Source organism: Peromyscus eremicus, chromosome 12 (assembly GCF_949786415.1).
Source record: "Peromyscus eremicus chromosome 12, PerEre_H2_v1, whole genome shotgun sequence".
NCBI classification, from domain to species: Eukaryota; Metazoa; Chordata; class Mammalia; order Rodentia; family Cricetidae; genus Peromyscus; species Peromyscus eremicus.
In genome coordinates, this window is record NC_081428.1 from 57,934,066 (window position 1) to 57,957,200 (window position 23,135).

The 23,135-nt window shown below is 44.0% G+C and overlaps 1 protein-coding gene and 1 long non-coding RNA gene across 2 annotated transcripts in view; both read left to right on the forward strand.

The window, feature by feature from the left end:
• Cd86 (CD86 molecule) overlaps positions 1–8,100 on the forward strand; it is a 53,953-nt gene extending 45,853 nt beyond the window's left edge. The window contains exons 3-5 of the mRNA XM_059277487.1: positions 2,278–2,613; positions 5,080–5,376; positions 7,758–8,100. Of these exons, the coding sequence (XP_059133470.1) occupies positions 2,278–2,613; positions 5,080–5,376; positions 7,758–7,909 (785 nt within the window). The 3' untranslated portion in view covers positions 7,910–8,100. The remainder of the gene's footprint in view (positions 1–2,277; positions 2,614–5,079; positions 5,377–7,757) is intronic.
• Positions 8,101–16,843: 8,743 nt separating this feature from the next.
• Positions 16,844–20,053, forward strand: LOC131922792 (uncharacterized). Its single transcript, XR_009382385.1, has 2 exons — positions 16,844–16,945; positions 18,531–20,053. It is a non-coding gene; the product is annotated as an uncharacterized LOC131922792 (long non-coding RNA).
• Positions 20,054–23,135: the final 3,082 nt, after the last annotated feature.

Below are 23,135 nucleotides of genomic sequence, written 5' to 3' on the forward strand. Positions count from 1 at the left end.
AAGACTGATGCTCTGGTGGGTGGTAGACTCGCAGAGTTCTCAGACCATGGGCTCCGGGTGGCACTCAGATGTTTGTTTTCCTACAGAAGTCCTTTAGTATTCTTGATCTCTATTCCCAGTCGGGGAGATGTATGGCTAAATTCCTACGTGCCTGCCTCCTGACATCATCAAACCATTTCTCTTGCCCAAGTGTTAGAGGAAGGAGGGATCCTCTGTGCTTTCCACCAATGGAATCCCAGGGAATTCACTTGCTTAGAGGCCCCAAGTTCTGGGGACCATAACAGGGGAGGCCTGAAGCCACGGGGAAAGAACAGACCTTGTGTCACATCTTCCCCATATGGTCACAGTTATGAACATGTACCTTCCTGATTCAGAGTGACATCAAGAAAACCAGGGTCTGGGGATGAGCCAAAGCATGTAGACTGTGAAATACTTTCAGTTCCACTCAGAATGGCTACAGAGTGATTTCCACCCCCATGGAGAGGAGAAGAGGTTTGGAAAAGGTAGAAATGAATGTGTCCAGGCCATTGTCTCTAATCTCCTTAGTTTTCCAAATAGGGGTTCTTGGTAAAAATGCAGAGTCTGATCGAGATCTTGGTTGGAACCAGAGAGTCTAAGTTTCTGACCAGCCCCCAGATGAGGCCAATGGCTTTGGTCTGCTTTGTATTTGCAGGTAAAGAGGGAGCTGAGGTGAAGAGGAAGTCTCAGTTATCTTTTCAAGAAGGGGCCTGGGTAGGAGACATTGCACTTGTCTGTTAGTAGAGAGAGTGGATAGAAAGGAAAGTAGGTACTGTGAGTCTCCACAGAGGAAAAGAAAACCTGGGTGTCAAGAAGATGTAAGAAAGTCAGGGTGAATTCACTTTCAGTTCGAGAAAATGTGACTGACAGCTGAGCAGTAATGTCACACCAATCGATAGCTGGTCAATGCTTCAGCTGCCTGTTCGCCTTTTCTATTAGATCATCTGCCCAGGATCACACAACAAATTAGACCTAAACCAGAATGTGTCCTGCCCTCCCCAGAGTCCTGCCCACACCAACCGTCACAGCACTGGGAACATTTACAGTAGGTGGCACTCTTGCCTCTCGCTTAAGAGATTACCAAAGGTGTAACAGAAAGCCGGATGGAGTAAATTGTCCTTAGATCCCATTTTCACTGTTGTGGGAACCCAGTGTTTTCCCTCTTCCCTCCAGCCCAGACATGCATGCTATACTTCACTGGTGTGTGGAGTACCCCCTGAGATCACTGGCAACCTCTTGACCATAGGTTCTCGTGGGGTGGTCTGCAGTAGTTCAGCTTTGCCAAGTACACACTCTTGCTCCCTGTCTACTTAGGTCCTGTTTGAAGGGAGGCCCACTGATGAGGTCAATTTATTTTCTCCTGCACCACCAACACTTTGAGTGGGACTCATCTCATCTCCCTCCCCCTCTCATCCCTCCCTCTCCTCCCTTCCTGAAATCCTGAAGGATGAACTGCTCTTTATGCAGAACCTTCTCCAATCTTCTCCCCATGGCAGCATCCAACTTCACGTGAACCAGTAACAACCCACCCACCTCGCCTTTCACCTCTCAGCTCCCTCTATTTCCTTGCTGAGTCTCAAGGAGCTCTGTGGCCCAGAAAAAGGTCCTACAAGTTGGCTTATGCCAGCATGTCCTATCTCTGAACTTTGCCAGCATGCTCCTTTGGGGTTATAAAAGTTTGCAGAGGCAGTGAAGCCTGGGGGTAGCAAGTCAGTTTCTCTGGGGTTTCTCCGATATGATAAAGCACCTCCTCACCTTCCCACCTACAGTTCACTCCCAACATTCTACTCGTGTTCCTTAAACACTCTGACCACACAATCTCCCAAGAGTCACTACATTTTTTTTTTTTACAATAGCAAACCAAAGAATAAGAGGATGGCACGGGACGGGGAGGGGTTAGGGTGGTGGCACAGCAGTTAGGGAAGCCTATAATAACCACGTGATGACGGTCAATACTCTGGTTTAGAAATCCACAGAACCGTAGTGCTGGAAAGAATCCTAGAACATTATTTCAGACCACTTCCTTAAGGAGGTGAGAAAACCGAGACTCACAAAGGTTGCAGTCTGCACAAGGGAACAGTGGAGCGAGAACAAGGGTCTGACCCAGATGTCCAGCATGGGCGCCCAGTTCTAGATCTTAACATTCGGCTCTCCAGGACCATCGCTCGCTGGAAAGCCAGACGCTGGGTGTTGTGTTGGGGGAATGGAATTTCTTCCTTCCTGTTTCCTCTTCCCTAATTCTCAGTTTTTCTATTTTAGATGCTGCTCTCCTGAAGAGACAAGCTTATTTCAATAGGACTGCGTACCTGCCATGCCCATTTACAAAGGCTCAAAATAGAAGCCTAAGTGAGCTGGTCATATTTTGGCAGGACCAGAAAAAGTTGGTTCTGTATGAGCACTATTTGGGCAAAGAGAAGCTCGATAACGTGGCTGACAAGTATCTGGGCCGCACAAGTTTTGACAGCGATAACTGGACTCTACGACTTCACAATGTTCAGATCAAGGACATGGGCTCATATGATTGTTTCATACAAAAGAAAACACCCAAAGGTTCGGTCATCCTCCAGCAGACAGATACGGAGCTGTCAGTGACCGGTATGTGGTCAATGTTGTGCTCAGATAGTTGGCCTGCTCACATGAGACTATAAATGAACAGGGAAACATTAAGGCTGGGAATTTGAAAGAACTGGACAGGAAGGCAGAAGATGGAGAATGGTTGAGGAAATGCATCTGACATTTACCTCCACGTGTGTACAAAACACACACCCAAGCACGCATGCATGCACACACACACACACACACACACACACACACACACACACACACCAGTGCGCGCGTACGCACGCACGCACGCACACTCAAACACCACGTGAAGGCATACACATGCACACACACAGACTGTGGTCTGGAGCGCCTACCAAGAGTGGCAGCTAACAGATTCAGACTTTCCCTCCAACTCTCCATAGATTGTTTGAGTTTTTCTGCCCCAACCATGAGCCCAGCAGACAAAAGGGAAACAACCCACTGAACAGAACCCACAAACCAATAAGCCAGCTTCTGTTTCACCGGGCTTAGAAAGGCCTGCATGTCAGTACAGACTTCTGAAACCAGCATACAAGGAAACCTATCTATCATTTAAGTGCAAAATTGTTATTAATTTTGTAGACTCTGTATAGATAAGATTCAGGGCACTTCCATCACAGTGGAAAATTCCCTTGGGGATAGTTCCTTTTGGAGTCATTCTCTTTTTATCCATAGCTCTTGCTTTGGGATCTTAGATTTTTGTCATTTTTAAGAATATCGTAGACACGGAGCCAATCATGTGTATTTAATCTTCAAGGCTGACTTCTTTTATTCAGCAAAATGCCTCGTGTGTTTCACCTAAGTTGAGTGTATCAGCAATTTGGAAGTTGTTATTTTTTCCTTAATTGATGAATTACATTATACTCTTTATCCATTCAACCACTGAAAGGCACTGGGTTGTTGCCAGTTGGAAAGCTGTTACAAATGGAGCCGCTGTAAACACTCAAGTGTCAGCTTCTGTGTGGACCTAAGTTGTGTTTCTCTGGGGTAGATACCTAGACATGCTACTGCTGGATCCAGATGAGTTCTTAATGAACTTGGAAAAGGCAGACCAACAACTTTGGAAAAGCAGCCTTTCCTCCTAGAAGGAACTTTTTCTAAAACCACACAATCAAACAGGCAAAAACAGGCATAGAATGGAGTGCTACTCCCCTTGAGTGCAACATGATTCAAACAAGACTACCAGGCTTTCATTTAACCAAGTGCTAAGTCAGTGTTCTCTGTGCATGGCAGGCGCCTTTGGAGAAACAGTGTGTTTCAGGCGGGGCACAGACAAGCTTTTAAAACTGGTTGTCTATTTGTTATAATGTGTATTACTGCTACAACTTAACCCGCGACTGCAAAGGTATTGTTGATGAAGCTAAAGAGAATCTGGTAGCCCTCAGCCAGCATCAGCAGGATGTTCAAGGAGCATTGTTAATATTGCCAAACTCAAAGAAGATGACATGTTAGTGACTTCCGTGTTAGAAACAATACATTGCATTAACTTTTTGGTTATAAGTCTAGCCTTTAATGGCTGAGCCATCTCTCCAGCCCCATACTGAATTATCAATTAGTATATAGAATCTGCAAACACCCTAGTAACTATAGAAGAACAGCAAGGGATTTGGCTGGCTAAAGGCACATTTGTCAGGTCCAAGATCTATGGGCCAGTGCACTTCAGCCCTGAAAACATAAGTGGGAAACAAAGGCGAGAGAATTTGCCCCCAGATGGATGAATTCTTAGAGCACAGTGGTTCTCAACCTTCCTAATGTGACCCTTTAATACAGTCCCTCATGTTGTGATGACCCCACATAATTTTTCAATAATGAAAAATTATTTCATTACTATTTGATAACTGTGATTTTTCTACTGTTATGAATCATATGTAAGTATCTGATATGCAGGATATCAGACGTGCAATCCCCAAAGGGGTCTCAACCCACAGGTTGAGAACCACTGTTATAATGCATGATGATGAGACCATAATAATTGTGTCCAAAACCAATATTCTGAGTTTGTAAACACAAAGACAAGACTCCCACTTCTTGTTCTTATTCTTAGGTTCTTAAAGATGAGACCCAGAGCATGTAAGGTCTGTAAACCCTGTGAGTTCCTGGTGGAATTTTAGCTCCACCCCCTGGGTGGAGAGTTGAAATGCTTCCCTGTGGGAATGTGGGCCCAATAGTCAGAGCAGGTTTCCACCCAGACTCCACTTCCTGGAATAGTTGCTTCACTACAGACCTTGGTGAGACCATTTCAGCTAGCTTGTCTGTCAGAGAGCACTCTCTTGACTTAGATAAGGAGTTAAGTGAATTTCTTGATAGATAAATGTAGGCTTATTGTGTAACCTTCCCTCTGGGCTGAGGCCCCCACTTTTTACACCTTGAGAATGCCAGGTGTCCCCCAATCAGGGAATTTGCTGTTAGTTACTTACCATTCCTTTGTAAATACATCTACATTTAGACTGACCATTTCCCTCTCTACTCTGCTTCCAGCTAACTTCAGTGAACCTGAAATAGAGTCGGCTCCGAATATAACAAGAAATTCCGGCATAAATTTGACCTGCTCGTCTAAGCAAGGTTATCCAAAACCTATAAAGATGTATTTTTGGATAACTAACTCAACTAATGAGCATGATGAGGACATGAAGATATTGCAAGACAATGTCACAGAACTGTTCAGCATTTCCGTTAGCCTATCTATGCCGTTCCCCGATGATGTGTTCAATGTGACTGTCTTGTGTGTTCTGGAAACTGCGTCTGTGAAGATTGTCTCCAGACCTCACCATTTAGGTAAGCCTGCTTCCCAAGACTACTTACTTCACTGGGAGTTACATGCAAACCTTTTAGCCCAACCATCCAATGTTCACTGCTTGTGGGGAAACCTTCCAGCAGGCCGGTAGGAAGGACCCAAATAGAAGGCTCCTGCTACATCTGCATGATTCAAGGCCCAAGAGTCTATGAATCTGGGCTACACTTGAGGAAACATGGTCTTAGCCCCGAAACTGACCCAGACTTTGGAGCTATTCTTGGATGGAGGATGATGAGGTGTTTTAGTCAGAAAATAGAAGATATCTCCCAGCAAGAAGCCGTCAATTGAATAAAATGCATAACACGCACATACATACATATGTACTATGTTTATACCTGGCTCCCAACAGTACTGTGCATATGGAATGGTTCTAGGCATTGTTGATTATAAGGCTGAAAACTCAAAGGTAGAAGATGTCTTCTAGTTCTTGAGTTTCTTCCAGGAAAATAAGAACTCTATGACATACTTAGATGACAAACTGAATTTTTTAAGATGAAATTCAAGTCTAAATTATAGTTTGTGGAAACAATTGCCTAAATTTAAAACAAGCTGATGATCAGCTGTGTGGGCATTCAGAGGCAGGCAAGAGCTTTGAAGGTCAACTTTCCTAAAGGTCCTAGGGTTTTATCATACTGTAAAATGGATTATTGGGCTCGGTAAATATGGTGAAAAAGGGGACAGAGTTCTAAATGAAAGACCCTCAAATCTGCAGTAACTTTCCACACAGAAAAACTGTGAGGTAGCAACTATGCTTGGCTGATGATGAGAGGACCACAGTGAGTCGGCTGTACCTAGTAAGAAGCAGGAAGTACGTTCAAGACAGACCCAGTGAAGGAGTGCTTGTAGCATATTCTTGATGCATTTCTGGCTTCCATGCTGATGAAAGAAAAAGTTGAAACTCAGTGCCAGTTCTGTCCCATTGAGAGCTAATCTATACCTGTACTCAACTTTTGAGAGGCAACCATTCCTCCTAGAATAAAGGCACCCTGTACCCACTTGACCCCCATTTATTCTGAACCTGATCCCATTCCCCCAGCCATCTGCCTTCTGTTTCTACGGCCCCTTCTCCAGCCCTCTCCCTATGATTTACCCCTTCTGATGGCATCGCTCCATCCATCTCTTTCTGCATCCCCCTGGCTTTGCCTCCTCCTTGCTCCTGGTGCCTCCCTCAGTAACTTGGCCTATGGACATACTCTTAGAAACATCCCTGCAGCTAGTGCCCATAGCCAGTTTTACAACTAAACCCACACTCCCTTTCCTGGTACTGATTTCCATTTACTCAGATGTCTCAGTCACTGAGAATTTAGTGAAAGATGGAGTTACCCAGCTGTCCCAGTGGCTTCTATTGTAACATCTCCTAGCCACACAGAAGACACCCTAAGTAGTTCCTGGAGCTCAGCACCGTCATGTAGCCACCAACATCATGACCCCCACCACCGCGCCACCCTTGTCTACAAATGAGCAGGGACTGATCAACACCATACACTCATCACCTCAACTTGTCAACTAGATTAGAACTTCCCCAGGTACCACCTTCAGAAATGCTTCAGCTCCAGCTACCTTAGCAAAAGGGCTTGTATCTCTCTGTCCCTAATCTATGCCTTGATCAGACATAGGTTAGCTACTGAATCTCTTTGAGTATCAAAAAGTGGAAGTCTTCCAATAGAAAGTATAACCCTCCCCCATTAGAAATTCCAAATAGGTTCAAGTGAGACAAACAGGGACACACTCAAAAGATATTAAATATGGTCCACAATGCCAACAATTCTTTACCTTATTATTCTAGGGACAGAAAACATGCTTACGAATTGTAGCTAAACTACAGGAGATTTTTACCCTAATTTTCCTATAATTTAGGATTAAATAAAAGAACTATTCCTTTAAATGTCTATAAAGTGAGCCACTCAACTTCCCATCAACTTCCCAGACTGCAGTTAGGCACTCCTCTTCTAGGAAGTAATTCTGGCCTTCAGGGATTGGATTCTCAAGAGAAGGAGGAAATATCAAAGGTTTTCTAACAGAGGAGGCATGCCAAAAAGCAGGCTGAGGAATCCTGGGCTACCTCAGTGGAAATAATAATCAAAACTGCCCATGAGGAGGATGTTCTTTTTGCCCAGATGAGAGGTGATCTAGAGACTGACTTCTAGATGATGGTGGATGGAGGAACCATTACCCAGGGACTTTCCAAGCCCCCTGTTGTTGATTTCAGTTTCCTATGGCCCTAGAACCCAAGGGGATGATGGAAAGAAAAAGAGGGAGGGGAGAAGAGGGAGGGAGGGAGACAGACAGGTAGGTGGGCGGGCAGCAAATTTAAGCCTTTCATAAATGAGTTTCTTACTGACAGAAAATTTGCCATTTCTAGTTCTTCCAGAACCCCAAATTGTTCAAAAGGAAAATTCGTCCTGGATTGCAGGTGCCATTGCAATTGTCGTTATTGCGGTCTTCCTTGGATTTCTGCTGCTGCTCCTGGTAAAAAAATGCCTGAGGAAGCAGGAACAGCCTGGCATCTCTTAGAAAGGTGACAAGTGTCTTTGTCCTGTCTGAAGATAACCAGTTAAAGTTTGTTTTTAATGAGCACACCGGACGAGGAGGCAGCCCGATGGCGCAATGGTACATAGCATATACAAGCCAAGTCCAGTCTCCAATACTGAAAAGTGTTTTATAGTACATATATATGTGTGTGTGTATAACTCATGTTTACTCTTTTATCTGTTGATGGTTCTGTATTTGGCTACTGTGAATAGTGACATAATAAACATGGTTTATGTGTCAATATCTTTGTGATGTGCAGACTAAGAGTTCTTAGGTTATATACACAGGAATAGTGTAGATGTGTCACGTGTTAGTTCTATTTTTAGCCTTTTGAGGAACCTCCAAAGTAGTGGCCACCCTAATTTGCATTTTCACAAGCAGAGTGCAGACCTTCTTTTTCCTTGCACTCTTTATGTCCTTTGTTTTCCTGATGACAGCCTCTCGGACTGAGGTGCCATGGAATCTCATTGTAGTTTTGACTTGTATCTCCTTAATGGCTAAGGATGTTACGTGTGTGTGTGTGTGTGTGTGTGTGTGTGTGTGTGTGTGTGTTTATTTATTGGCCATTAATACTTTGAGAAATGACTATTCATTTATCAATTGGGTGCTTTGGGGGTTTCTTTTGTGTTATATTTTTAAATTTGTATTTATTTTTTGGAAAATCTCCTACATGTATGAAAGGCAATGTTTCCTGATCATATTCACTCCTCATTCCCTAACTTCAATTTTCCTAGAACTCCTCCCGTCAGCTCCCCCAAAGTCTGTCCCTTTTATAATTTATTTACCTACTTAACCCATTGAGTCCAATTAGAGCTGCCCGTGTACACATAGGCATGGGGTCATCCACAGGTGCACAGACGGCCTTCCACTGCCATACTCCCAAAAACAAGTGACTCTGCCTCCAAGGAACCACCAACTGCCAATAGCTTCTCAAGTAGGGCTGGGGCCTCACAAGCCCCTCCCTCATCGATCGATCGATGATGGAAATTTTGATTGGCTTGATCTTGCACAAATCTTGTGCAGGTCACCCCAGCTGCTGGGGGATCATGAGTACAACAGTCATGTCATGTTCAGAAGACAGCGTCTCACAGCCCTGCTCTCCATCCTCTGGCTCTTACGTTCTTTCTCCTCCATCTTCTGTGAAGTTCCCTGAGCCTTGGGGGTTGGGGTTAGATATAGAGGTCTCATTGATGGCTGAACATCCAAAGTCACTTATTCTCAGCACTTTGAACAATAATGTGTCTCTGCATTAACCACTACCCGCTGCAATAAGAAACGTCTCTGGCCAAAGTTGGGAGCAACATAAATCTGTGGATACCAATATAAATATTTAGAAGGCAGTTTGATAGCATAGCCATTTAAAAGGACAACATCAATAGATTCTCCCCTAAGGTCTGTGATTTCCTTCATCCTGTTTACAGTACTAGGCATGAATTTCCTCCTGTAGAGCAGACCTCAAATCCAATCAAGAGATCAGTTGGTAATCTCCATAAAGAGTCTTGCCACCGTTAGCACTAGTGGGCATATTTGGTCTGGAAAGTGGGTGTTGTAGCATGCAGGGACCAGCACTAGATAAGACCATTGATGACTTTTCTCCCCCAGCAGCCTTCATAGCACCTTCCAGCACTATGGAAGCTATGTGGCAGAGAGAAAGTTTCCTGGGCAGTTCAGAATGGATTCTCTGTGTCTTACAACTCAAGTATGTGGTGTCTTCAGCAATAGAGTCTTAACCATCCAGTTCTGATGAGCAACTACGAGCAACAGCCATAACCTGTGTTGTTTTGGATACTTCTGGGCCTCTCTGATGAGTTTCCTTACTTCATTCAACTTTGGGGGTTTGTTTCTCCTGGAGTTTATTCACATCTGCTATGTGTTGTCTAACATAGCTATAATCATTGGAATCCTTTGTCTGGAAGTTCTTTCGGGCTGTTTTCATTAGAGGCGTACCATATAGAGAGATTAGAAAGTTGTGGATAAGATATGCTGTCTTGTTTTTGTTTTTTGTTTTTGGTGTGTGTGTGTGTGTGTGTGTGTGTGTGTGTGTGTGTGTGGTGTGTGTATGTGTGTATGTATGTGTGTATGTGTGTGTGTATGTGTGTGGTGTGTGTATGTGTGTATGTATGTGTGTAGTGTTTGTATGTGTGTATATATGTATGTGTATGTGTGTGTGTGTGTGTGTATGTGTGTGTGTGTGTGTGTGTGTGTGTGTTGCTTTTATTCTGCACTGGGACTTATATATCTGAAGTGGCTTGTTGGTTTATACCTCCTGCCCTTTCTCTCTCTCTCTCTCTCTCTCTCTCTCTCTCTCTCTCTCTCTCTTTCCTTTCTTCCTTCCTTCCTTCCTTCCTTCCTTCCTTCCTTCCTTCCTCCTCATCCTTCTCCTCCCCCTCCTCCCTTGTCTTCTCCCTTTTGTTCTGGCCACCTTTCTCTTTCAGTGGAGGTGTTTACAATGTTCAGGTGATGCCAAGGTTCCCTCCTTGGTTCAGGTGGCTATGAAACCTGTGCTCCTGAAGGAAAACAAAAACGAAAGAGGAGTTTCTCTGTGTTTTAGATATGAATTTTCTGTTACACGTACAGTGGCGAAGATTTTCTCCTCATTCTGTTGTCAGCCTCGCTGTTCCGCAGTCCTTGGGTTCTGTGCAGTTCCATTTGTCACGTCATGCTATTATTTCCCGAGTTAGAGGAGTCCTTCTCCAAAAGTCCTTGCCTGGGCCTTATCTCCGGTTTTCCCCTATGTTTTCCTCCAAAGCATCAAAGAAGGCAGTTTGTCTTAACTAAGGCTTTCACCCATTTTAAATAAATTTTTCTTTACAAGGTGAGAAATAGAGATCTTGTTGTGGTCATCTGTATGTGGATATCTAGTTCTCGGGGCACTGTTTTTTTCTCTTTTTCTCTAATATATATTTTTGGCACCTTTGTAAAAAAAATAGACACCTACAGCTGCATCTATAGGGCTAATTCTGAGCTCTCTGTTCTATCCCACTGGGCTACATGTCTATCTTTGTGCCTGTATCATGCTGTTTCTGTAACTGTGGCTAGGCAGTACAACTTGAGATCAGATATTGTAATATGGTTCAACTATTTTGAGGTCTTTTTTTGCTTCTATATTAATTTTATGATTGTTTTCTCTATTTATGTGCAGAATGTCACTGAAATTTTAGTAAGACTGAATTGAATCTGCACAGTGTTTTTGGTAATATATCAATTTTTTCATGTTTTTTTCTGCCCACATGTGAGCATGGAAAATCCTTCTTCTAATATCTCCTTTCATTGCTTTTTTTCTCAGTGCTTTAAAGTTCTCATTTTAGAGGTCCTTAGTCCTCTGAATTAGACTTTCTCCTAGGCTTGTTGATGTTTGGTTTGTTTTTTGTTTGTTTGTTGCTATTGCCAATTAAACTCAATATGCAGACCAGGATGACCTCAAACTCACAGAGATCCGCCTGCCTCTGCCTCCCAAGTGCTGGGATTAAAGGCCTGCACCACCACCGCCTGGCAAGACAGTACCACTTTGTTGCTTTTCCACCATGTACTCTTGGCTAGCTGGCCCATGAGCCTCTGGGGAGTCTCCCATCTCCAGCTCCCATCACCCCACAGAAGCACCGGGGCTACAGACGCTCCTGCTGCACATCTGTGGTTTACATGGCTTCTAGGGATTTGAACTCTGATCCTGGTGCTTGCACAGGAAACACTTTTACACACTTAGTCATCTCCCAAGCCCCAGATGTTCCTCCTTATGCCTTATCTGCCTTGTCTGGTATAGTGGCTTTCCGCAGGATTGTTTATTTGATTTATTGGATTTCCATGTCCAGCATTTCTGTTCATTTTTTCCTTCAAAATCTGTTTGTGTTGACTTTCTCAGTCACATACTGAGTTGATTTCCTTACATCATCTGTTTGTTTATGCCTTCTTTGAGGTCATTAATCATTTTTATGAGTAGACTTTTCGATTATTTGCCTAGCCATTTCAATATCTTTGTGCTCACAAGTTAAGGAGTCGTAGTCGTTTGGAGGAGTCATGTTACTTTTTTTTTCTTCCAAATTTCTTGTGCTTCCGTGTTGTGGTGTAACTAATATCTGTTGGGATGTGCATCACTTCTGACTTTATTTAGGTGTTTGATTAGTGAGAGGCCTTTCTTTGGGGGCTTAATCTCCAATAGCACTTAGAAAGCTTAATCTCCAATAGCACTTAGAAAGAGAATTAGCCATAGAAGTAGAAGCAATTTCTAGAAGGGAATGAGCTGTTTCCTGGGTTTGTTTTTACAATGAAATGATCAACTTGCAACTGAAACAAAGGAGAGATGGACTAAAAAAGAAAAGGAAGTTTCTTTCCCCATAAAGCAACCAGAAATATTTGAGACTAGATAAGGAAGTCAAGGATGACGCATGTACATGTAAGAAAGGAGTCAGAAGGGGATTTAGAGAAGCTAAATGCGTGTGTAAGATGGTCACATTAAACTATGTCATCAAAAGGCAGCAGACAGAAGAGGATAGCACCAAAAGAATGTGATAAAAGTATTGATAGCAAAAGTTGTGTGGTCAGTTATACATGACAATGAGTTTGGTCCAAGAAAGGATCCTTGCCATCCCCAGGAGAGGGACATACCATGGAAAATCAAACCTTGTGGTTACAAGATGCTCATGAACTTGAGTTCTGTAGTAACGATCCTTGCTTTGTGCATTCTTCTGGTCTTGGCTGCAATAAGTAAAATACTGCCCCTTTCAAAACTTCTACTTCCTATACCTAAAATTTTATATTATCTTGAAAAAAAGATTTATTTATTTTTATTTTATATGTATGAGCATTTTGCACACATGTGTGTATGTGTACTGCATACCTGCCTCATTCCCTTAGAGGCCAGAAGAGAGTGCCATCTCCCCTGGAACTGGTGTTACAGGTAAGCTGCCATGTGGGTGCTGGGAACTGAATCGGGGTCCTCTGCAAAAGCATCAAGTGCTCTTAACCACTGAGTCATCACTACAGACCCTCCATGTGTTATCTCTTATAGAAAAAAATTTACACGAGCCACAGACATTTACTCAGATAGGTTAGAGAGCTCCGTTAGAAGATGGAGGAGGTATACGAGATTTGGGGAAAGCTCAGTCCATCATTGTTGGCTTTGAAATTGAGAAAAGAAAGCCATGAACCAAGGAATTTGGATCACTTCTAGAGGCTAGAAAGGGTCCTCACTTGACAGCCAGCCAGCTAAGAAATGAGGAGTTCAGTTCTACAACCTCAAGGAACTGAATTCTGCCAACAGACAGATACTCGAGCAGTCATGACCCATCCTCATCCACAACTAGTAGGAGTATATCCCCAAATGGGACTTCTTCCAATATGACATTAATCCACTTCTCAGAGGAGACAGTCTTCTAAGTAACTAACTTGGCATTAAAAGTTCTGGCCAAAGTCTATTGTGTCTCAGTTACATACTTTTATCCTATTTAGGCCATTTAAATGAATAAGAAGGAAATATCAAATTTACATAGGTGATTTCTACCCTGCCCCTCCCCCGAATTAATAAGAAAGAAAAGGCAGGAGACTGTATAATTCTGAATTATTGTTTCCATCCAATCCGAAGTAACCCTATCAGTTTGTCCATTTGAGGATTTGTTTGTATATAAAAATGTATATAATAGTGTTCAGAAAGCCAACAGGTTTTACAGTTTGTCCCCCGACAGCAAAGGTAGAAGAGTCTTGGTTCTCAGAGTCACAATTTTTTTTTTTTTTTTGAGACAAGTTCTCATTATGTAGCTCTAGCTAGCACAGGCCTTGCTATGTAGATCAGGCTGGACTTAAACTCACAGAGATCTGCTTACCTCTGCCTCTTGAGTGCTGAGACTAAAGGTATGTGCTACCATACCTAGCTAGTTATAATTCCTTCAAGGACAAGTGTCTTTTCCAAAGTCACTCGTTTTTCATCAGCATTTAAACAGGAACCACCACAGAGTTTAAAAACTGAAAGTTGGTGATCTCACCCCGTTTCCACTTCAAAATACTGAAGTTACTATCCATTCCAAAAGTGTGGGTCACACGTGGTGTCTCCCCATTGTCGGCTTTCATTTTTAGACAGGGGCTTTCTTGTAACTGTGTTGACTTTGCCATGGGTATGAAAAGATCATTTGATTATTTTGTGTTCTGTATTTGTCTGGGATACTATATCCAGCTATAAAGCACCATGATTTTTTGAGAGGACTTGGGGCAGTAATAAAATCTAATCCGATTTAGAAAGTATCTGGAAACTCAAATAAGAAAGCGCTCAAATGCCTCAGTCCCTTTGCGTTGCTGTAACAAGATACCAAAGGCTGGATGCTTAAAGGAAACTTTTGTCATGGTTTATGGTTTGAAAAGCTCAAGGTCAGGCAGTCACATCACACTGCATCATGACGTGCAGATTGCACAGTGCGGTGGGAACACATGTAAGAGGAGTGTGTGTAGATGCACATGCGTGCAGGAGAAAGACCAAAGGAAGGAGTTGGGCTTCTTATATAACAACCTGCTTATACAGCGCCAGTCCCTGAGATCCAACTCACTCCCAAGGGGTACATACTAATTCTCCCAAGTGTGGCTGCCATGGCCAAATTCCCTCCAACAAGGTCACTCTGTTTGTCCTTGCCGCCACATTGTGCTTCCAAGCACATGGACCTTAGGGCTAGACCACATTGAAACCAGGGCATCAAATAAACCAAGAATGCTTAACCTGAGAGTAGGCCTAAGGACAGAGAGCCTGCTCTCAAATATCCAAAGGAGTAGCTGTCTCCAGCTGCAAAGGTCAGACTCCAGATTGTAATCCAAAACGCATCTCCGCAAAGGAAGATTATACAATATGAAGAAATGTGAGTAGCCTGTCTAAAGCTAAAGCTCTCTTGAAATTGTATGGGGGGAAAAAATGACTTCTGCTTCCTCCCAACTGCTTCATGAATTGCTTCCTGCCACAGACAACTGGAAACCAGACAAAATGAGAGTGAAACTATTATTTCAAGAGATCAGCAACAGAAAAACGCAACCGTAACTAAGAGCCGAAAAAAGGTGGCATTGTGGTTGCTCACAGCTACTGCCTGTAGTCAATGGTCAGGCTACTCTGAAGGAGGGAGATTCCTGGTACCTCAAACTAGAAAAACAAACCAAGAAAAGAATCCTAAAAAGAATCCCATATGAACACAGATGCCAAAAATCTTAACAAAACAAGAAATTAAAATCTAGTAATATATTACAAGTATGCTACACCGTGATAAAGTAGAGCACATTCTGGGAAGGTAGGAGAGTTGAACATTCAAAACCCAAGGAGTGATAGTCATTAACAAATAGACTGAAAGAAACCCCATGAGGTCATGTCAATGGATACAGAAAAGGCTTTTGATGAAATTACCACCCATTCATAATTTTAAAAGAGAAAGAAAAATGTTCAAAAACTAGGAATTCAAGGGGAATATCTCAAGGCCACAAGGGACGTCTACCAAAACCATTCTGATAGCATCATAGTGATAAAGGGCAAATTGTTCTTCCCCTAAGATGGGAAGGAGGCAAGAATGCCCATGGTTACTGCTTTTCTTCAGCACTGTGCTGGAAGTCCTAGCCAGTGCGAAAAGACTCAGAGGAGAAGGACTTACAGACCGGGAAGAAAGGACAAAAAAACCTCCATCTTTGAGGCAGAAAACATGATCATGTTTATAGAAAGACTTTAAAACTATTAAAAGGCTGCTTGATCTAATAAGCGAGAGTAACTAAGTCTCGAAATGCAAGGTCAAAAAAACAAAAAAATCAAGGTCCGTTATATTCCATAGACAACAAGAAACAAAGACTGAGAAAATGTTTCAATACAGTTTCTGGGATCATCACGTAATAATAAGGTGTCGGCAAGACATTTCACAAAACAAATGCAACACCTAAAACTGTACAACATGACTATGGGTAGAGATTGAAATAGACCTAAATAAATGGAAGCAAATACTGTGTTCAAGGATTAGAAGACAAAATATTGTCACTACCTTCTCCAGATTGATCAGTGCATCAAAGCAATCTCAATCAAACGGCTAGAGGACTCATTAGTAAAAATTAAAAGGCTGACTCTATAAAAATAATCCACAGCTGGCAGAATGATTTTGAAAATGAGGAAGAGAGGCGGAGCCAGGTATGATGATAAAGTACTATATTCCTAGCACTCAGGAGGGGGGAGCAGGGAGGCTTGAGTTCGAGACCAGCTTGGGCTATGTAGTAAGACCCTATCTCAAGAAAGAAACTTAACAATCTTTCTACTCAAAAAGTATAAATCCTGTCCATGGGTATCCCTCCATGAAGATGGCCATTTTCAAATATGCACGCACACTAAAAAGAAGTTACCGGAAGCGTTCAGGAAGACTCTAGTACAGGCTGAGTCACAAAACCATCAAGGTATTGTTGCATGGTCCCTATGTTTTCTATGGATGCCCAGGAGAACAAATCATGAGTCTCTTCGTGGGAGGGCATTACTAACAACCCATCCATCAACTTGGAGGAGTTTGAACCCCAAATTGCATCAACAGTAAGTCCATTCAGGGAGTAACTGGGCCTTTGGAGACCTAGCTGACTGGAGATTTCCTACCTTAGCCTGTCCATGCAACAATACACACGTGGTATTACTTGGCAGCCCCATCCGGCTAACCATCTAGACATCAGCGTCGTTGGGACTGAATGCCTTTCATCCACCTTCTAAACCTACTTAGATTTCAAATTTTAGAGACTCTTCTTTGGTTATTAAAAGACCAGTGAAACTGAGTGTGTTATCCCCACACCCCTTCACTTCAGTGAGGATACCGCTACACGGGGGGTGGAATTATGTCCAACATCCAAAAAGGCTTTACCTTGGGGATGCAAAGAAGTCCTCCCAGCCCCTAGTCATAATTCCTCTCTGAGACCCAGGATTTTGAAGTTGCTTCATGTCCCCTCTTTTCCATGCCTATGAGGGATGCCGCTTCTGAAACTGTTTTCGATCTCTTTCAGAAATCAAAATGGAGAGTGAAGAGAGTGAGAGATTGGAGAAAGGTGAGTCCCGACGGCAGCACTGTTGAAGGAGGGAGGTTTGATCCCCCAGTGCCTGCCTGTAACTTGCACAGGCTTTAACCTGAAGCATGCTGGGACTTACAAAAAAGCTAATGGGGACAGGAAAGACTGCAAGACAAGGGAGCGCGTGGAGGAAAGTGGCCGTAAACAGAGGGCAGTATCCACCGCAGTGTGCCGCGGACATGCCGAGTCAGTCAAGGTCAAGGACTAAGCAAAGCACAGGGTGTGATGGGGCAGACATAGCCCACATCTCCTGCACCATGGCAACCTCAGCACCTAACAGTGGCTGCACTAGTGAGCCTCTTTGATATACAGAATGAATAAATAAAGAAGCAGGCAAAACTAGCATGCTCCCGGCCCGGTGGTGGTGGTGTATGCCTTTAATCCCAGCATGCGCAGGAGACAGAGGCAGGCAGATCTCTGTGAGTTCAAGGTCAGCCTGGGCTATAGAGTGAGTTCCAGGAAAGGTGCCAAAGCTACACAGTGATACCCTGTCTCAAAAAACAAAACAAAAAGAGTAGCATGCTCTCTTCAGTCTCAGCATCTCAGTACCTCTGTGCCTGCTGTACCCACCACTTGGAAGCATCTTCTACCATTTCTTCTCCCTCATTCTTCAGCTCTTGTCTCCATCAGCCCTTTCTTAAAAAAAAAAAAACCTTTCCCTAAACTTAATCATGTCCACCTGCTACAGTATCATGTGGCTCCTTGCTTTCTATTCTGAAATGACCTTAGAAAACACTATTGCTTGAACTCTACAGAAGGCAGACACCATGGCGGCTGACAGCACTGTTGTGCTGCCGACCCTAGCACCCAGCACGAGCACCTGAAAGTTTCTGGTGACCAGTCCTCTGACAACATGACACAATTGGGTTGTCTGTTCCTCCATGCCCATTGAGGAGCTGAGAGATCAAGAATGCCAAGGCCCTGAGTGCCTGGCCATCGGATAAAAGTTTCCTATAAAAGAGCCTGGTTGAGGCTTTGCTGACCCCCATGGGAGGCTTTATCCTTTTGGAGGAGGGGATGGGAATGGGAAGGTGTGGGGGGGGGAGCAGGAGGAGGGATGAGAGTGGGATCTGTGGTTGGTATGTAAAATGAATTTAAAAATTTTAAAAAGAGCCTGGTTAAAGAGACAGTTATGGTAACCCCAGAATGCAGAGGTCACACGGAGCTCAGAACTTACCAGGCACTAGCAACAAGACTCACTCTGGCAATTTGTGGTAGAGAGCCAAGGTTGTTGAGGTGCTGCTGGCCCCCTAAGACTGGGTTCAGAAATGTTCTGGAAGGGCAGGCAGAAGGAAGGCATCAAGTATCTGCACAGTGGCAGGGTAAGGACCCGGGCCAGGGGACAGCGAAGGGTGGTTGTTGAGGTAGAAGCCTGGCTGACAGTGTAGCCTAGTTTTCCTCCCTTCTGCTTTCCCATCCTCTGTTTCAATACTTTGTTTCTATCCATTGACATTACAATGGTCGCTTGCATATGTCTCATGTTTGAAATCTACCAAAAGAAAGTGGTCCTGTTGTGAAATCTCACCCAGTCTCTTTTCTGTTTTGTTTTGTTGTGTTTTCCCAGAACAAAAATCTTGGTGCCTGAAGTAAGAAGTCCGGCATTGTTCACAATCCAAAAACATCCTCAGATGACCAGAGAACTACACTTGATTAAAGAACAAAATTCTGAATGGTGTCCATATCTCATCCCCTTTCCTTTCCAAGCTTTTGGGCAACCTCTCTGATTTCCTAGAAGACAAGATAATGTAATTATTAGGGTAGGTGGTGCTCTACGACTCCCTCTAGGTAAAACAGTTCCTTACCCTGCCAGCTCTGTTCCCTACGCAGGAGCAGACACTAATTCTCTGTCTGCTTTGTCTGACTCAGTTCACACTCAGGTCTAGGGCACTGAAATGGCTCCTTGATGGGAAATAATATTTTGGATCAACCTCTCCTACTTTAGATCGGATCCCTCTCCTAATTTGTCATAGTGTGTTTTTATATGGAACTCCTTGTTGTAGGAATACTGGCTTTTTTATCTGTCTTGAATTCTAAAGTGATGGCTCACTCCATCCTGTATCCTTGGGCCTGAACAACTACCTCTTCAGTCGGGATGGGAGTGGTGTATTTGATGATGTTGTCTGATGTGGTCATGATAATATCTTAAAATAGAAAAGAGCATATACTATAGTAGCATGATTACTATGCTCTAGAGAAAGGCCCGCCACTTATAAGGAACACTTGCCCCTCTGTCCAGATCAGTAACAAATACGATGACCAAAGTAATGCACAGGTAACAGTTAGCACCGAATTCTCAATGCTGGGAGATGGAGAAACACAGTGATGGAACCATCCCTGGATCCAGGAGCCACTTCTATCTGGGCTGATGCTGATGTTGGGAGAATCCACCTAATCAGCCAGCAATTAACAAGCTTTTGCAGGCAGCACTGAAGAAAGCAAGACATCCTAGAAGCCCTGAGGCCTATTTCTCCTCTTGAGAAAAATGGGATGCTGGCGATGGTCTGCGGACAGCTGTACAAGGATAAAACAGTAAAACACTCAAAACAAGGGGCAATCAATAGAGTCCAACCAACAATTCTCAGAGAAGGATTGACTGATCTCCCAATCCTTGGCCAAGTCAAGAAGCCAGAGATGGATATTATGTCCCAATGGATGTAGACAGCAATTGTCTTGGTGGTCAACAGGTGTCTTGATCCCCATGTTTCATCCAGCTGGACACAGAGCTCAGGAGAAGAGCAGTCGCTATGACGACATGAGGGAAGAAGTCTAGGACTCTTTCAGCTCATGGGTTAGTGGAATTAGGAAAAGCAGAAAATACAACACTCCGAGGCTACCTTAGTCTGCAGATATCCCAGCGGTCATGGATTGGCCCTTCAAAGGAGGACTTTGGGAAGACCGAGCAGCAAAAATCGCTCTTTATAATCTACATAAGGGCCCTGGAGGGTTGTAGACTGTTCTGCTAGTAAGGCTCAGGCTGTAATGTTTCCATTCATACATCTCGCCCCTGCCTGTGCAGACTGTTAGGATTTGGCTGGTTACTAACATGTTCTGTACAGAGTAGATTCCAATAAAGTTTTCTTGCATTTATCCAAGTTTACTTTTTTTCCCCCTTCCATGTCAGTAGTACCATTATGGGCTAATGTTCCTACTCATCCTTCATAACTCTGTGGTTAAAAGTCCCGGACTCCTCCCACACCCTCTTTTCCTTCCTTATTCTCTACCCATTGGACAAGAAATGAGGCTTGTGTTTGCCTAAATATATCTCTCCATAATGAGACATCTTTAAAAATTGAGTAAGATCGACTTCCTGACTGCCACTAGGGAACCTCAGAATAAGGAAACAGTACTTACTTTTTAGTTTATAAGCTTTCATACTGAGCAAATTTTAAATTATGATCATCTGTGCATGTTAAGCAAAAGCTTAATGTAAAAAGGTTTCCTGAAAACACCTGGATTATGAAACAATAATATAAAAATATGTGTCACACAAAAATAATGTGAGAAAAGCCAACAATACTCCAGAACTGGGAAAAGTGTCTGGACTATGGGGGGCAGGGCTGTGTCTGGCTCCCTCACCATGGGAGCCCAGGCTGAAGACAGTGCCTCAAAACACAGTTGTCTGAAGTCTAAATGAAACATTAACACACCCTTTAGTGAAAACATCTCCCCTTTGTATATTAAATTTTCTAGACTTGTGCTCCAAGTCTGGGGGTGAGGGGGGAAAGCAAGCAAGAGTTGGAGGAGGCCATCAGGTAATGACGTATTAGTTAACACTGCCTGTTTGTCAAGTACTCGGTTCTTCTAAACCTTCTAAATTAATGCTCCACCCAATCCTCACGCGGACTCTGAGACATAGCTCACGGGATATTGTGCCCATTTTGCTCATGAATACATCTAATCACAGAGGTGTCAGAGTCATCTGTTGTTAGCCCTTTCTTGTTTAGTCCCCCACCCCACACTCAGACACCCCACTTTCTATTTGCCCTGGCTGTAGAAGGGACAGCATTTTGCTTGTCCCGGCTTGACGGCCTAGCCCACATCCTGCGCGACACAACCTCAGCCCCCGGAGGTGGTGACTCCAGAAGTCAGAAGTTGTGGTGAAGGGAGCACATGATGTGATGAGTAAAAGGAGATTTGGTCACAGGGAAAGTGAAATGTCTTTGCTGCCCCCTCACTGCGGCCTTTAGCCTGCCTTTTGCTGGTGCTGTTTTGAAATCTCCCCTTCTCCGCCTCCGCCATTCTGAAGCGGCTTTCACCCACGCAGCGTCCTGTCCTCGTGTTTCCTAATCCAAATTTGAAAGCCAAGAGTCTTTGACACCAACCCTCTGACCTTTCCCTCGGAAGCCACTTCCAAACCTACCCTCCCGCTCACCACCAGGTCAGGAAAGCGCTTCCCCAGCGGGGCCCCTTGTCGACTCATCCCAAGAGCCACACGACTGATCAGTCTGGTTCTCCCACTGGACTCCAACCGAAATGCCCAAAGGAATAAAGTTATCCCTCTCATTCCTTTCTCCTTAGCCACGCCACTCTGATATTACAAACCTTTCCATAGACATACTCAACCTTATAATTCGTGTGTGTGTGTGTGTGTGTGTGTGTGTGTGTGTGTGTGTGTGTGTCTGCACATGCATGCGCACACATGCACCCTTTATTCAGGCAGATTTGGTTATATACTACACTCAAAAGAAGCCAGAAGGTTCTTGCCAAGATGACTGAGAAAAGGACCAGTCTCAAATGTGCCCTCACAGCAGCAGTGGTGTGGTTACCTGCACACAATTCCAGCACGTAAGGGGAGGGCCTACTGAGGTCCCATCCCTAGTTGGAGAGCTATGGGCAGCTGCTGGTTGCTGGAGAAGAAAAAGTCCTTGTAGGAGGTGGCCGTTGGTATGTTTCCCATGTCCCAGTGGATGATTCCACACCCATGTGTGTATAGACAGCATTAATTGGACTCAGTATATTGGACTCCTCCTCTCTCCTCTCTCTCCTCTCTCTCTCTCCTCTCTCTCTCCCCTCTCTCTCTCTCCTCTCTCTCCCCTCTCTCTCTCTCCTCTCTCTCTCTCTCCTCTCTCTCTCCCCTCTCTCTCTCTCCTCTCTCTCTCTCCTCTCTCTCTCTCTCCTCTCTCTCCCCTCTCTCTCTCTCTCCTCTCTCTCCCCTCTCCTCTCTCTCCCCTCTCCTCTCTCCCTTGCTGGCCTCGAACTCACAGAGATCCACCTGGCTCTGCCTCCTGAGTGCTTGCCCTAACGCCTTGCGCCACTACCACCTGGCCCTTTTCTTTTCTTAAAAGGAGCGTGGAAGAGGCTGGGAGGCAGAGGCTAGTGGATCTCTGTGAGTTCGAGGCCAGCCTGGTCTACAGAGTAAATCCAGGTCAAGCACCAAAACTACACAGAGAAACCCTGTCTCGAAAAAAACCAAACCAAACCAAACCAAACCAAAACTAAACAAAAAACAAACAACCCTCCAAAAAAAACCCCCAAAACCAAAAACAAACAAACAAACCTGAAAAAGAACCTGAACTAAATTAGGCAATGTCGGCCTCTCTCTTCTGCCCTCCTCCCCCCTTGTCTGCCACCAGCAGGCCGGCCTGGCTTGGAGGATCTTCTCTCTTTTCTTTTCTTCTTTTGGCTGGTCTGAGGGAAGCATTACTCTGGCTGTTTCTCTTCATCTGACCACCCTGTTCTCCCCTTGCTTTACCTCTGTCAACCTCCCCTAATCATGGAAATACATAAGCCATTTTCCCACATCATGACTTGAGAAGGCTTTCATTTCATAAAAGTTATTAAATTGGAAAGATAAGTTATATGAATGACCATGTTTTCAAGATGCAAAGGGCAGAAAAAAACAGAGCACTGTCAAATGGAAATGCCTGTCAGTACAGTGATCTCCCGGATTACAAAACCTCTACTCAGCCACCGGAGAGCTGCAGATGGCTGTACTAGTCCTGGCATTTTATCGACATTTTGATTTTATTAATCTTACTGTTCTCATCTGCATGTCTGCCTCTCTACAGACTAGGAAATCAAATACATTCCCAGCTCCCTTGTAGACAGGGACATCCCTTGACCCAGTCCTAGTCAATACAATGTAAAGGGAAGCCTGCAGGGGAATTTGTTCTAGGAAAGATATTTGTCTTCTATGAACAGGGAAATGCTTGTGGGGCAAGGCTTGTGC